Source organism: Schistocerca serialis, chromosome 9 (genome assembly GCF_023864345.2).
Source record: "Schistocerca serialis cubense isolate TAMUIC-IGC-003099 chromosome 9, iqSchSeri2.2, whole genome shotgun sequence".
NCBI lineage: Eukaryota > Metazoa > Arthropoda > Insecta > Orthoptera > Acrididae > Schistocerca > Schistocerca serialis.
In genome coordinates this window covers 380,515,072-380,530,925 of record NC_064646.1, presented here as the reverse complement: position 1 = coordinate 380,530,925, position 15,854 = coordinate 380,515,072, and the positions used below count along the sequence as shown (strand labels likewise).

Genomic DNA, 15,854 nt, shown 5'->3' with positions numbered 1-15,854 from the left:
GGGGAAACTATAATGGTATGGCAGTAAAGATCTTTGCCTTGAAGACTGTCAGATATACAAAAGTCTGCCACTGTTGATCAGTGTTTGTATTTACCAGAAGTATTGCCCATTGGATCCATCACAGAGACATGATATATCATGTTTTCCCCATTCTCTCTTGATGGCTCAGTTAATCACAATTCTCACACAGTGGCACTTTGCAGACCTGACATTTATTATCCAGTCAGTGGCAGCTTTAGCACATCACTTTGGATCTGAACACATTCCTTGACTCTTACAGACATGTGTGAAATTCTATTTGTGCTAGAGTAATGGCAGAAATTATGGTTGTGTGTAACAGAACTGGAAAACCTGTTCATATTTTCCTTGACATCTTGGATGGGAACCCAGGTAGAAATACATCCAGAGCACTTTGCCTGTCTTCTTTGGTCACTAACCAACACACTTCTGTGCTCCTTCACAGTGTCTTCATTTTCTTGACTTTGCGAATACAGTAAGCAAATGTCTTATAAGATTACTTACTAATTTATTTGCAACAAGTTCCTTAATAATACTATACCAATAGCTGGAAGTGCATGCCAGTATGCCTGTGTTATTACGTTGCATAGGATGACCTGTGCCAATACAATGTTCTACAATGGTGGATTCGCTCAACTATTGCAAGCATGAGCACCACTTTATGCCCAGTCACCAGTCCTACACAGTCCTGATAGTCTGATCAATATATGACATGCCACAACTGCAGTTTCTGCAGTATCTGGGACTTATCTATAATTCTGTTAGCCTGTAAATTGACTGTTATGTTTTTCTCCAGGTGACACTAGCTGTTCACATTCTCCACCATCTGGCCTTCAACTTTCCAGTTGATCACTGCTTTCAGGACCTTGGTCTTATTGTATGCTATCTTACACTCATTTCTGCATGCAACAGCAACAGGATTTCCCAGTGCCATTTTTGCATCTTCATTCTCATGTAACATTGGAATATTATTGGAAAAGGCTAGGCAGTCTACTGTTGTGTTATGTATTATTTTGTACACAATTTGTACACCTTCAATAGCCATGATTTTGTTCACCAGTCTCCACTGTTGGATAACTTAATCCAGCAACAAGTTGAATGCAATCAGTGAGAGCCCACCAGCATGACAATCTCCTGTCTTTATTTCAAAGCTTTCTGACACTCAGCTTTGGTACCTGATGGTAGCAGTCATGCCTTTCAAGATGACCCTTACTAATTCATGTGTTACTTTGTTCATTTGTTTGGCATGAAGGACATTCAACAACACATTCCTGTGTGCAGAATCATAAGCTTTGGTTTAGACCATTAAGGATACTACAGTGCTTACAACTTTCCTGTAAATGTGTTCCACTATCCTTTTTAGTCCACAAATTTGTTCGGTTTGGTTATTGCCATTTTGAAACCAGCTTGATAGTTTCCAGTTCTTGACCCTAGCAGCTCTTCCAGCCCACTCAACAACAATATAGAGAATATATTGTGCCCAAGATGTAGTAGTGAGTTCCCTCTGTAGTTATACAGTACCTTTTTACCTTTTTGTCACCATTCTTATGTGTGGGAATAATGTGGGCTTCTTTCCAGTCTTTCAGTATCTTTATGTTCACCCAGATGTCCAATCTTACTTTGTACATACTGTCTTCTGTTGCTAGATCACTGCATTTAATTTCTTCAGCACAAAAGCCATAATTTAAAAATATTTATTACTCTTCTCATGCGATATTACTTTATCACATCTCTTAATTAATCATGATATAGTTAATAGTTTTAGTGTAGTGCCTCTCATTTTACAGATTTTTGGATTACATAAGGTATCTAATAATTTACTAAATAAAATGCTTTTGACAGGTCACAGGATGTGAGGGACAGTTATGGATTACTTATTCATTTACAACTGAATTTAGTCTTCATCCCCAAAGCGTTATACTTTTGTGATTCAGAAAAAGTTAAAGACATTTATATTTGAAATTAGAAATCATCTGCTCTGTTGCTAATCTAGTAATTTAATATCTCAGTGTATGGTATGGCCTCTTTTGTATTTGTAAATTTCTCATCTTGCACATAAGAAATGGCATTTGATTGTGTCAGTATAGTAATACTCCTAAAGAAATTATTGAACATATGAATCAGATGCATTGTCCGTTACCAAATAAAATCGTACGTAACTAGGAGAAAGCTATTTTTACAATTTAAAGCTGCAGATGTCTCACACACAGGTCCTGCATTACTGATATGAAATATGACCCCTAACTTTTGCTCCTCAAATTCTAAGCAAATTCTGTATGCTGATGATACATTTATTGTGTGTAAACATACAGATTATGGCCAATTAGAAATACTGTGCTACTGTATTAAGGACCCCAGAGACAGTGGCTATGTATGTGTGAGTTGTGCTTAAGTGAATGTATGTGAGTTTTTACTTTGGAAGAGGGACTTTTTCCAGAATCTTAAATATTACTAGGGTTAATTCCCATGGTGCCTGTTTGCAATTCAGTGTCTCCTCTATATGGTGAGTAGTAATCTACCCTTTCCACATTTCTGTTATTCATCCTGAACTTCCCATTGTTTGTATTATAAACTAAATAGTTCAGGAATTCAATGGGTACCACCTTAGTGTCATCACAAAGAAAACAGCAGCAATGGATTTTAACTCTGCACCTGTGCGTTGGAGCTGATATTGTCGTTAAAGAGAACTGTTTAAAATTTCTGGGAGTAACAATATAAGATACACTTTAGTGGCTATACGTGTTCACTCTCTGGCAAGCAAAGAGGCTAAAAATATATTGCAGTATGCACAAACATAGCAAATACTGCAAAGATCTTCATGTACTGTGGACCACTTATCACCTCCAGTATGAACTATGGGACAAAAGCTTGGGGTTCATTGGTCATTTTCTCAGTTCAGGATGAGGTTCATCACTGAAGACAATTCTTCTCCAGTCAATGAGATTCCAGGTCGAAAACGGGTCTAGAGATGTCTGGGACGGTGGTTGGATATCAACCTGACTGTCGCCCACCATACAGTCCATCAACCAGGAGTAATGGTCTGGGGGGCCCATTTATTTTCATAGCAGGTCCCCTTTGATTGTCAGCCATTGCACCCTTAGAGCACAGCAGTACCTCAATGATATTCATATACCCAGTTTTGTTGCCCTTCATGGCAAGCCATCCTGAGCTTAGAATTCAGCAAGATAATGCTTACCTGCATATGGTGAGAGTTTCTGCCGTTGTAGCATTATAGGCAGGGCCCTGGAACCAGCTTGAGATTCTGTTGATTTAATCCACCAATTGGACAGAATTTGTTATACTATCCCTCAGGATAACATGCAATCGATCAGTACCAATCAAATAACTGCTTGTGCAAGGGATAGAGATCAACCAGCACGTTATTGACTTGCTCAGTTGGTGGAGCTCTTTCTAATTTATGTGAAACTGTAATCATTTGTCTGTACATATACATCACATCTACCAATTTCCATCCCATTTGGATAATTCCTTCTCGGTCCTTTCTTTCTTCCCCCCCCCCCCCCCCCCTCCCCCCGAGAGTCTATTTCTTAGGTGCTAACCTGAAATGTTCCTACCTTCAAATCAGGTCTTTCTTATAAGCAGTTTGCTATGTAAACCTGTCTGGCCATATCACAATATGTTGCAAAATGTAATTGTGTAAGGAAATAATAATACTGTAATTTACTTGTTATGAACTAATGAATTCAGAAGAATGATCTTTGTATCATTTGATGTTGAATACAATTATTATTATTATTATTATTATTATTATTATTATTGTTATTATCATCATTATAATTATTACTGTTATTAAGAAAGGAGACAAATGTCCTTATCATCTATCTATATTTTGACAGGACCTGCATATATAGCTGATACAGCATGCTCTTCAAGTATGTTTGCCCTGGATGCTGCCTATCAATTTATACGCACTGGCAAATGTGATGCTGCCCTTGTGTCAGGAGCCAATTTTTGCCTCCATGATTATAGCACAGCACAATTTGCAAATCTTGGTGTTCTTAGTATGGATGGCGTCTGCAGAAGTTTTGACGATGAATGTAAGTACAAACAAAGCTCTTAACTTACAAATTTCAGTGGAAATGACAAGTTATTTGTCATGACTGAGAATAACAATTCTGCAATTTAATATCCTACCACACAATTTTTGTATTTGTCTAATTCAATTTCAAACTGATTTTTGGAAGAAGCTCTTCATATATTCTAGCTTTACAGCCAGGGAGGTGTCACACAGTCTTAAAGCTTGTATGTGCACCACCTTATCCAGGGCTAAGCATATCACTACAGCACTAATTACATTTTCAAACAATGGAAACTTCAGGTGGGAGTTGAGGTGTGCTTGTGTGTGTGTGAGCACGTGCGCACGTGTAAATGACGTGTGTGTCTCTCTTTGACTGATAAAGACTGTGGCTTAATGTAAATGTCTTTTAATTGTTCCTGTCTGCAACTTGATGTGTTTTCATTATGGTAAGTAGCAATCTGCCTTTTTCCTAATTACACTTTCGACATACAACTTACCACGCTCACAAATGAATTTAAATTTTTGTCTCAACCTCTGGAAATTTATTATCCAAGATGCATAGCTTGTTGTTACCATATGCATTTTTTGGAATAATGTTCAGATGATAAGGAGAATATGTCAGACAACAGTAATATTGATGCATCAGGCAATAGGGATAACTTTTGAACCAAGTAATATAACCAAGGATATGCAGACGGCAAACAGACAAATTGGCAATCAAGACATTTAATCTCACTTGCCTGAAGATGCACAAGGCATTTTTGATATATCTGTAAGTCTTCTTGACCCTCGTTAAGTGCCTGTAATTTAAGGACAGTTGGTAGCAGCTAAGACTGCTACAGTGATGAACTAATTAATTACTTTATCAAGTCTTGATGCTGGTTTAGCTGTTGGTGCCAAAACTAGGAAAATGGCTGTGACCATCTAATCACCAATATTATAACCCTCACTTAGGGCCAACAATGTTTAGTGAAGACAATTAACTTCTTTAACCAAAAATAAATTTGTCTATTAGTCCATAGAACAGACAGTTATAGTTTTCGGCAGTATATTAATCTAGGTGAAAACAGAAATTTGTATTAGGTAGAACCTGATTAGATTGAATAAAGCCCAACCACTACTTACCTGGTGAGCACACATTTAGTCATCAGTTTCATCAAGACTAGCAGTGGTGGAAACAGCAGTTTCATTATTCAATACATTTTGCACATAGTAACCAGTCATGGTGGTCAGAATGCATAGGTATAGATGAGTAAGATAATAGCAACTGAGCAGCTGAAATCGCTACCAGGTGGCCTTACATTTGTCCATTATAGAAACCCATGTGAAGTTCATGTGTCTAGTCTGTGATAGAGGTAGTGTTCCCACAGCATTAACCCTTGCTGGAAGTAGGTGATCATATACTTATTGATATGTCCCAATCTTCCATTTGCACTACAGTATGTTGATGATTTTCACTTATGGACCGTCTGACAGCAACTGAATAAAACACAATTTTAGTGCCATACGCGTTTCGCCTTTATTTTCTGCAAGGCATCATCAGTGGCAGGTTGCGTAGACAGTTTCTTACATATTACGCTCCTGTTGCATTTTTGGTCTTGTTCGTCTTCCTATGAGCGTTCAGTGCATAGTGCTGTGGAATGCAGAAAAAACAGCAAATTGGCGCTCATAGGAAGACAAACAAGACCAAAAATGCAACAGGAGCGTAATATGTAAGAAACTGTCTACGCAACCTGCCACTGATGATGCCTTGCAGAAAATAAAGGCGAAACGCGTATGGCACTAAAATTGTGTTTTATTCAGTTGCTGTCAGACGGTCCATAAGTGAAAATCATCAACATACCGTAGTATTACGCGCAACTGAGGAGGACAGGACCAAAAAATTGAAGATGTTCCATTTGCACATTTGTCAGGGATCCTAAATCCTTCATGACAACCAGCACAGATTCCGGAAACAGCAATCACACAACACCCGGCTCACACATTTCTCACATAACATTCTAAAAGCCTTGGTTCAATTCACTCAAATGGATACAATATTTCTTGACCTCCAAAAAGCTTGTCACTACCTGCCATACAAATATTTGATAATGAAAACATGATAATATGTGATGTCAAACAAAATTTGTGACTGGATTGAAGATTTCATGGGAAGGAGATGGAGCATTTTATATTGGATTGACAGTCATTAACAAATCTAGGATCACTTCAGATACACCTCATGCTGTTCATACTGTATATTAATGACCTGCCAGACAATATTAATGGTAACCCTAGACTTTTTTGCACATGATGTTGTTATCTACAAAGAGTGTTCAATAAGTAATGCAACACTTTTATTTCTGAAAGCAGATTGTTTTATTCAGGATTATAGTACACCATATTATTCACCACTCTTTTTGTTACAAAACCTGGTTTTTCAACATAATCTCTATTCAGTGCAATGGCTTTACACCACCTTACTGGGAGGGCCTGTATGATTACATGGTACCACTCTACTGATCAACGTTGGAGCCAATGTCTTGCTGCATCAGTAACCTCCCCATCATCCATGTACTGCTTCCAGCAGAGCGCATACATCATTGGGCAAAACAGATGAAAATCCAAAGGTACAAGTTCTGGGCTGTAGGATTGAAGAGGAAGAACAGTCCAATGAAGTTTTCTGAGCTCCTTTTGGGTGTGTCAGGCTTATGTGAGGGATTGAATTGTCATGGAGAAGTTCGTTTGCTTTTTTGTGGTGATGAACACACTGAAAACATTTCTTCAATTTCCTGAAGATAGCATTGTGATGGAGGATATCAAACATTATAGCCTTTTCAGAATTCCAGCAGACTGTCACCATGACTGTACCAACTGAGTACATGACTTTCAACTTTTTTTATGGATTGCAGTTTTGTTTCTGGTTTAAGTGGTTAACTCATGTTTCATTGCCTGTGACAGTGTTCAACAAAAAAATTGTCATGATCAGCCTTTAACACACAAGTAGTTCTGCACAGATGGTCTTTGTTGCTCTCTGTGGCCTTCTGTTAGGTGGCGAGGAACCCAGCGGACACAAACTTTTGAGTACTCCAACAGCTGGACAAGTGTGTCAGTGCTACCAACACTGATGTCCAGTTGAGCAGTGAGTTGTTTGACTGTTATCTGTTGATCACCTAGAATGAGAATGTCTGCTCAGTCCAACATTACCAGACACATCACCCAATGACTCTCCATGTTTTTGTTCAAGACCAGTTCTCTGTATACATTCTGCAAGTACCTACAAATATCTGTGATGCTCAGGTTTTCTGCCAAAACAAACTCAAGAGCAGCTCTCTGCTTGTAACACATCACTGTTCAGACATTATTTTGAAGGCTATGTATAGCACCACCTCCAATCAGAGCTTCATAAAACTATAGGGGCTGAAACAGGAATATTCCATGATGGCCCACTACAAATTTCACATTTTTTCTACCGAGATTGGCTGAGAAAGAAAATGTGTTGCATTACTGATTGAACCCTCAGATAATGAAGTACCTTCTGAAACAAAAGCTGTGTAAATATTCAGTCAGATCTTGATAAGGTTTCAAGCTGATGCTAAGATTTTCAACTTGCTTTAAATGCTCAAAAAAGTAAAATTTTGAACTTCACAAAATACACAAATATAATTTTCTATGACAACAATATCATTGAATCATATTTGAAACCACTAAATTCATACAAATACATCAGTGTAACAATATGCAGAAATATGAGATGGAATCGCTGCAGAGACTCAGCAGAAGGTAAACAGTGTGGCAGACATTGGTTCATTGGTAAGGTGCTGGGAAAATGCAGTCCGTCTACAAAGGAGATTACTTGCAAAACACTTGTGTGATCCATCTTAGAATACTGGTGAAGTGTGAAGCACCTATACAAAAGCTTTATATAATAAGAAGAACTAGCTGAAATCAAGACTTAAAAATATTACAAACAATATTGCAAAACATTTCAGCATGCCATCAAACAACAGAAACATACTGTACACAAAAAATTTAAAATTCCAAGATCAAGGCAAGGACAATTTGGAGCATTGTTAGGTGTAAAACAAATGAAGCAAGACAAATCATACTGAACTCCCAGATGACAGTAGCAGTGAGGCAGAGGATATGAGAGTCAAGTCATTGGCTACTAAATTCAATGAATTCTTCCTAACAGTAGCTGAAAATGCAGGGAAAATAAATGTCCACCACATACAAATACAATAAACTTGTATTTCAACAAGCAGTGCATATTCCACCATCAGAATGTTATGCTATCTCATCTGTTAGAGAGATTATAAAAATCATTAGATTACTAACAAAATACTAAAATATTATGCTGACTTGGTAATGCCTTACTTGACTTACCTTTGTAGTCAAGGAACATTCCCAGAAAGACTTAAGTAAAACACCAATATACGTAAGTGGAAATAAGTAACTGACCACTTATTATAGACCTATCTCACTTCTTTTCATGGTCACAATTTTTTTGAGAAAGCAGCTTACAACAAAATACTGAACCATGTTTCTGAGAATGATTTGTTAACAACAGAACATTTTGGTTTCTGTATTGGCTTCTTTATTGCAAATGAAATGTATGATCTCACAAACTCAGTTCTATTAGAACTATGCAACAAAAATTCCTGTTGGCAATTTGTGTGATGCTGCCAAGACCTACGTGTAGATCATAAAATTGTTCTACAGAAACTAAAATTATATTTAAGCAATGGAAACTCCAGGATGGAAAATCAACAATGTAGGAAAAGACAGATTGCTGTTTACCATAAAGAAGACATGTTAAGTTGCAGACAGGCACAATTAAAAGCCTTCGTTAGCAAAAGAGATGCTGATGAAGGCTGTGGCTGAAATCTTTATCTAAGCGTCTTTCAATTGTGCCTAACTGCAACTTAATGTATCTTCTTTACATTAAGTAGTGATCTGTCTTTTTCTACATTGTTAAAATCATATTTATTTATCTATTACTTATTGTGATACACATTCACTAGATGTATTATTGCTTGCTTCAAAATGGTTCAAATGGCTCTGGGCACTATGGGACTTAACGTCTGAGGTCATCATTCCCCTAGAACTTAGAACTACTTAAACCTAACTAACCTAAGGACATCACACACATCCATGCCCAAGGCAGGATTCGAACCTGCAGCTATAGCAGTCGCACGGTTCTGGACTGAAGCGCCTAGAACCGCTCGGCCACCATGGCCGGCGCTATTATTGCTTGATAGTGTGTGGATGTGAAATGAGTCAAGTTGTTACTCTAGTTCATTGTTATGTTCTTGTCATTAATGATCACGTACAGAGGTTAAAATACGGTTTTCAGTTACCAAACAAAACACAGAACTTTGATTTCTAAAACATAGGAACCATTTACATGCCTTACAGAATACAAAAAGTGTGTCATTTTAAAGCAGCAAAAATCTTTGAAATAGGGAAACACAGAAAGTTTTTTCTGATGAAGTTAAAGAATTCATCTAGAAATCAGAAATTTTTTTGAGCAAAAACTTCTTGAGCTTACTTTCAAAAAAGATTTTAGCTCATAGGAGCTTAATATTACTTGGAGTTGTGCAATAATATTAAAGTACTGCAACTGTTGACTCCAAAACAATTGTATAAAACATAACCATATTCATGTGTGTTGTAAAGTTCATTTCATAGTAAGCTTTGTTCACAAGTATTGCCTGTGCCATTTGCAGTCTCCCCATTTAGCTTTTAATAGTTTATTCTCTTGGGTAGTGGTCTGATGATAAAATTGGATGAGGATTAGATCCAGATATGTAGACATCTGATGAATTCTGCCATGTGCCAGAACCAACCTATATGATGTTTCCTATGCTTTTAGGGATCTAAATTTAATGATGTCACTGGAATGATAATAAATTATCTCAATTGAAACACAGTTAAATCAGCAAGATAAGTAAATGGTACTGGGTCTGTCTCACACAGTCTCATAATATTCATTCCGTCTAGCCACAGCAAAAGTTTCAACTTTGAAGTTACATTGCTAAAGAATTAACTGTTTCACTAGCTGATGATAGAACTTCTTCAGCCCACTAAATAATAGCCAATAAGGATGACAGTCCCATAGATAATATTGAAGCTTCCATGGACATTAGTGATGACCACTGTCATAATATTCCATAATATCTCCTCCCATTTATGAAACTTCACTAAGATATTCACAGCACTTCCTCTGCAATTTCAGAAATACTTCCACTATTCACTATACTCCTCAAAATCTTAAACCAGCAAATATTCCACCACCAGTCCTAATTTCTTTGATAGTGTGGCCACAACCCAGCCCTCATCATTGGCTCATTCAACTCTGAACTGTGTCTCCTGTCACTGCCCAAGCATGTGCAGCCTAAAAGGGCACTCCCTTCCAGATGGCATGAAACCATTCCTTCTAGAAACTTCTAGAAGGCCTACAAGACAGAATTTCATGAAAGTTGGTAATCTTGGCTGATTACTAATAAGGGTGTCATAACGGTACCCTTACACACTCACCCTTCTTTATTTTTCAGAATTGTAAATTTTTGCAAAATAACAGAACTTAAATCCTCAGAATGCAAATCCCCTTGACTGTACTCTTGTGGCTAGGCCCTCACTCATAGCTTTACACTTTTATAATCCTTTGGACAACACGCTGACATGAACTCTTTCACATTTTAGATATTAAAATATATACACTCCTGGAAATAGAAAAAAGAACACATTGACACCGGTGTGTCAGACCCACCATACTTGCTCCGGACACTGCGAGAGGGCTGTACAAGCAATGATCACACACACGGCACAGCGGACACACCAGGAACCACGGTGTTGGCCGTCGAATGGCGCTAGCTGCGCAGCATTTGTGCACCGCCGCCGTCAGTGTCAGCCAGTTTGCCGTGGCATACGGAGCTCCATCGCAGTCTTTAACACTGGTAGCATGCCGCGACAGCGTGGACGTGAACCGTATGTGCAGTTGACGGACTTTGAGCGAGGGCGTATAGTGGGCATGCGGGAGGCCGGGTGGACGTACCGCCGAATTGCTCAACACGTGGGGCGTGAGGTCTCCACAGTACATCGATGTTGTCGCCAGTGGTCGGCGGAAGGTGCACGTGCCCGTCGACCTGGGACCGGACCGCAGCAACGCACGGATGCACGCCAAGACCGTAGGATCCTACGCAGTGCCATAGGGGACCGCACCGCCACTTCCCAGCAAATTAGGGACACTGTTGCTCCTGGGGCATCGGCGAGGACCATTCGCAACCGTCTCCATGAAGCTGGGCTACGGTCCCGCACACCGTTAGGCCGTCTTCCGCTCACGCCCCAACATCGTGCAGCCCGCCTCCAGTGGTGTCGCGACAGGCGTGAATGGAGGGACGAATGGAGACGTGTCGTCTTCAGCGATGAGAGTCGCTTCTGCCTTGGTGCCAATGATGGTCGTATGCGTGTTTGGCGCCGTGCAGGTGAGCGCCACAATCAGGACTGCATACGACCGAGGCACACAGGGCCAACACCCGGCATCATGGTGTGGGGAGCGATCTCCTACACTGGCCGTACACCACTGGTGATCGTCGAGGGGACACTGAATAGTGCACGGTACATCCAAACCGTCATCGAACCCATCGTTCTACCATTCCTAGACCGGCAAGGGAACTTGCTGTTCCAACAGGACAATGCACGTCCGCATGTATCCCGTGCCACCCAACGTGCTCTAGAAGGTGTAAGTCAACTACCCTGGCCAGCAAGATCTCCGGATCTGTCCCCCATTGAGCATGTTTGGGACTGGATGAAGCGTCGTCTCACGCGGTCTGCACGTCCAGCACGAACGCTGGTCCAACTGAGGCGCCAGGTGGAAATGGCATGGCAAGCCGTTCCACAGGACTACATCCAGCATCTCTACGATCGTCTCCATGGGAGAACAGCAGCCTGCATTGCTGCGAAAGGTGGATATACACTGTACTAGTGCCGACATTGTGCATGCTCTGTTGCCTGTGTCTATGTGCCTGTGGTTCTGTCAGTGTGATCATGTGATGTATCTGACCCCAGGAATGTGTCAATAAAGTTTCCCCTTCCTGGGACAATGAATTCACGGTGTTCTTATTTCAATTTCCAGGAGTGTATTTAACAGTTTTACTGGATGTTTTCATAGAAGCAAATGTTAAGTCACTAAAATAAAATATTAATCAAGTGTAAGAATCGTTAACCATGTTATTGGCTCAAGCATATCTAGTAAAATACTACCGATACTCAAGCAAAAACAGATTCTTTAATCCAAAATTTCATGTGCAAATCACAGGCATCAAAGTATAAAATTTAAGTGAATGTTACATGGACATGATATACAAGAAATAACTAGACTAAGTATAACATTTCGTGACTTTAAACAAGTTTCCTTTAAATGAGACCCTTTCATAGAAACTTTTATCCATCATGCTGAATGGTTCCGAGTGGTTCTAGGCTCTGCAGTCTGGAACTGCGCGTCCGCTACGGTCGCAGGTTTGAATCCTGCCTTGGGCATGGATATGTGTGATGTCCTTAGGTTAGTTAGGTTTAAGTAGTTCTAAGTTCTAGGGGACTGATGACCTCAGAAGTTAAGTCCCATAGTGCTCAGAGCCATTTGAACCATTTGCTGAATGAAACTTCCTGGCAGATTAAAACTGTGTGCCGATCTGAGACTCGAACTCGGGACATTTGCCTTTCGTGGGCAAGCACTCTACCGACTGAACTACCCAAGCACAACTCACACCCCGTCCTCACAGCTTTAATTCCGCCGATACATTGATACATTGTGCCGGACCGAGACTCGAACTCGGGACCTTTGCCTTTTGCGGGCAAGTGCTTCTGTAAGAAGCTCTCCTGCGTAGAGCGCTTGCCCGCAAAAGGCAAAGGTCCCGAGTTCGAGTCTCGGTCCGGCACACAGTTTTAATCTGCCAGGAAGTTTCATATCAGTATACACTCCACTGTAGAGTGGAAATTTCATTCTAGAAACATTTGCTGAATGGTTGTGAAAATTATCTTTTTGAGAGCTCCTTGCTTCACTCAAACACCAAATGTACACCACAAATTAGGCAGAAAATTCAAACCGTTTACATACATAATACAGTGCATGAAAATTATTCTTTCGCTCTGCCTGTTTCATTTGTTGGCTGTTCACTAAATTATTCAGTGACAAATTACTAATTCTAAGCAACACATCACAAAATATTAAGAGAAGATTTATTCAAGATAATAAAATTGGTTCTTCTTCTCTATTTTTTTAAATTTTTTTTTTAAGTTTATTGGAAAAAAGATGCATATAAATAGCACTGTGCACTCTCACTTAATAAGATATTTGCCTTTGAAGGTCCTAAGCGAGCTCTAAATCTCTGTTGGATCAAACTGTAGCACATCCCCAGTCAAACAATCAGCTGTCCACTTTGTCACCTGCTCTGGTTTCTTGACTCAGTTCTCTAGTTTTGCCAACCTATGACTGCTCTGGTGTGAAGACCTTGCAGGTTGCTAGCTGCTTATGGCTCAACACTTATGCATCATCACCAATGTAGCTCTGATGACTGAACTTGGCCCATTATTTCGCTATTCATCAGCACACATGTAACAATTTTTGGGTTGTCTCAGTCCCAAATTCTCACTTCCCATTCATGTAATGCACAAAATAAACGGGGGGTGGGGGTGGGGGGAAGTCAGACAGAAGTGTTGTACCTTGCATTTCTATCATCTCCTATCTACACATAGTGCTATTTCTTTTGTACTTAGGCTAGGCATCACTGCTTAAATTTAAGCACAGTATGTTAGATTTCAATTACTGTGTTGAGATTTCACCACTCAAATCACTACATATAAACTGAATTATTGCTACTGTTTTCATTGCTGTAACTGATTTGATTGTCCATTTGTCGTGCCAACAATGTCTCCTGTAGTTTTTTTCTACAGCTTTCTTCTTTTCTTGTGTTGCTGGGTGTGGGTCACAATAACATAGATAGTGTGGTCTAATCTTTATCCTTGTGACCGTACTCTAATCTTACCTGATAACATAGAGAACAGATCTTCATTTCTGAACAACGTATTGCATACTTCATCTTTCACATCAGCCTGTACTCTTTCAATTCTGTGAACTTCATTTATTAAAAACAACTCCTTCTGAATTGGGTAGGACTCATCACAAACTTCATCTTCAGCACTATGCAGATCTTCTATCCTTACACCACATACTCTGGCAAAGTTAGCATCTTTCATAGTAGTTGCTGTACCATTGAATTGGAGGATGTCTGTAGTAGTTTCATTATTTATTTCCATGTGTTCATTAGCAAAATTCAAACTCACTTCCCATTCTGACATCCAGTCAACACCTATAATTATCATCTCACAAAGCTGTAGAATTTCCATGTGTCAACACTATATTTTGGCTCTACAATTTCAGTGTCCAACAGTATTTGCTGCTTAGTAGGTTTACTTTGTTCTCCCATCGCTCCTACAATCTTGGCTCTGCTGACTGGTTATTCAGGAATACCTGCATCTTTACTCAAAAGTTTGTCGTATAATTTCTTCGAAACTGCTGTCACTTGACTTTCAGAATCCAAGAGAATACATGTTTCTTCTCCACATACTTTCACTTTAATAGTAGGTATATGGCTTTCTTTCTAACTGCTCTTTCTTCATCATAAGTAATTCTTCCTCTCAAGCCTTCTGTCTTTATCACTGTCACTTGTCTCTGCTCTGGCCCTAACTCTCTCTTTATATAATTTTTACTGTGATAATTGCTTAAAAATGTTACCCCTTTGTAGAAAGTTTGAAAATTGGTCCTATTCTGAAAACTGCTCATTTTCTGGCTCATCATTAATCTCTTGTCTCTGTTGGTTAGAAAGTCTTGTGTTATCAAACCATTCATGCTCCGAATGTGATCTGTTTTCATTCACATTTTCTCTCCAAGCCCTACACTAAAATTCTCCACCTCATTGGTCATTGAAACTTCTCTCTCAAAATTGTGGGTGACGATTTGGTTGTGCCTATACATTGGCCTGTTATCATCTCTATGCTGATTTGATTCTGGTCTATTACTATTATTACTTCACTATTATGAATCTCTAAAAGTCCTTAGTTATCTTTTGTTCTCCATTCTGTTTTTGTCTGAAAATTAGTCTCATGCAATCAGCTGTATTGTCTTTGTCTGTGTCTAATTGTCTTTGTATTTCTGAAGGTATATTCCTTGTGCCCCATTCCACAATACCCCTTTCTCCAAAATGTTAATCTAAATAGCAGTTCTTGCCAACTTCTGCTCAAAAATCCTGTTAATTTTCTTTCACCCCTTTGTGAGTATACTTTATAATACAAGCCACCTATAATGCAATCGTGCATAGATTTTGATCAGTACTGTGCCAAAAAGTCATAAGTCATTCTTCCTATATCTTGTTGCATTCCCCAGTTATATGCATCTCCATTCAGATGATTTACAACATAAGAAATGGTTTCAGCATCAGTTCATGTTGCAGGTAGTACATCTCTAAAATACCTAATAATTACAATGGGACAGACATATCCTTTAGGTCTGAATTTATTCAGTTGCAGGCTCTGCAGAAAGTGCACTTGTTTTTGCTCATTATAACTTATATCACAGTTGTGCATGCACGACAGGCTGAAAATTTCAATTATCTTCAGAGACTTGCTTCAAGTCACTTTGGGTTGCATTCAGGTCTCGTATCTGGGACTGCCACACAGCTTTCATTCAAGGTCACTCAATGACTGCCTCCTGTTATCAGATCTATAATCTGTAATCTGAGTCACTTGTGCTGTTAATTTT

General features: G+C 39.3%; 1 protein-coding gene across 2 annotated transcripts in view; it reads left to right on the top strand.

Annotated features, from left to right (window-relative positions):
* Positions 1 to 15,854, top strand: part of LOC126418869 (fatty acid synthase-like) — a 431,809-nt gene that overhangs the window by 65,014 nt on the left and 350,941 nt on the right. For both annotated transcript variants that reach the window (XM_050085866.1, XM_050085867.1), the window contains exon 5: positions 3,876 to 4,076. In XM_050085866.1, coding sequence (XP_049941823.1) covers positions 3,876 to 4,076 — 201 coding nt within the window. The remainder of the gene's footprint in view (positions 1 to 3,875; positions 4,077 to 15,854) is intronic.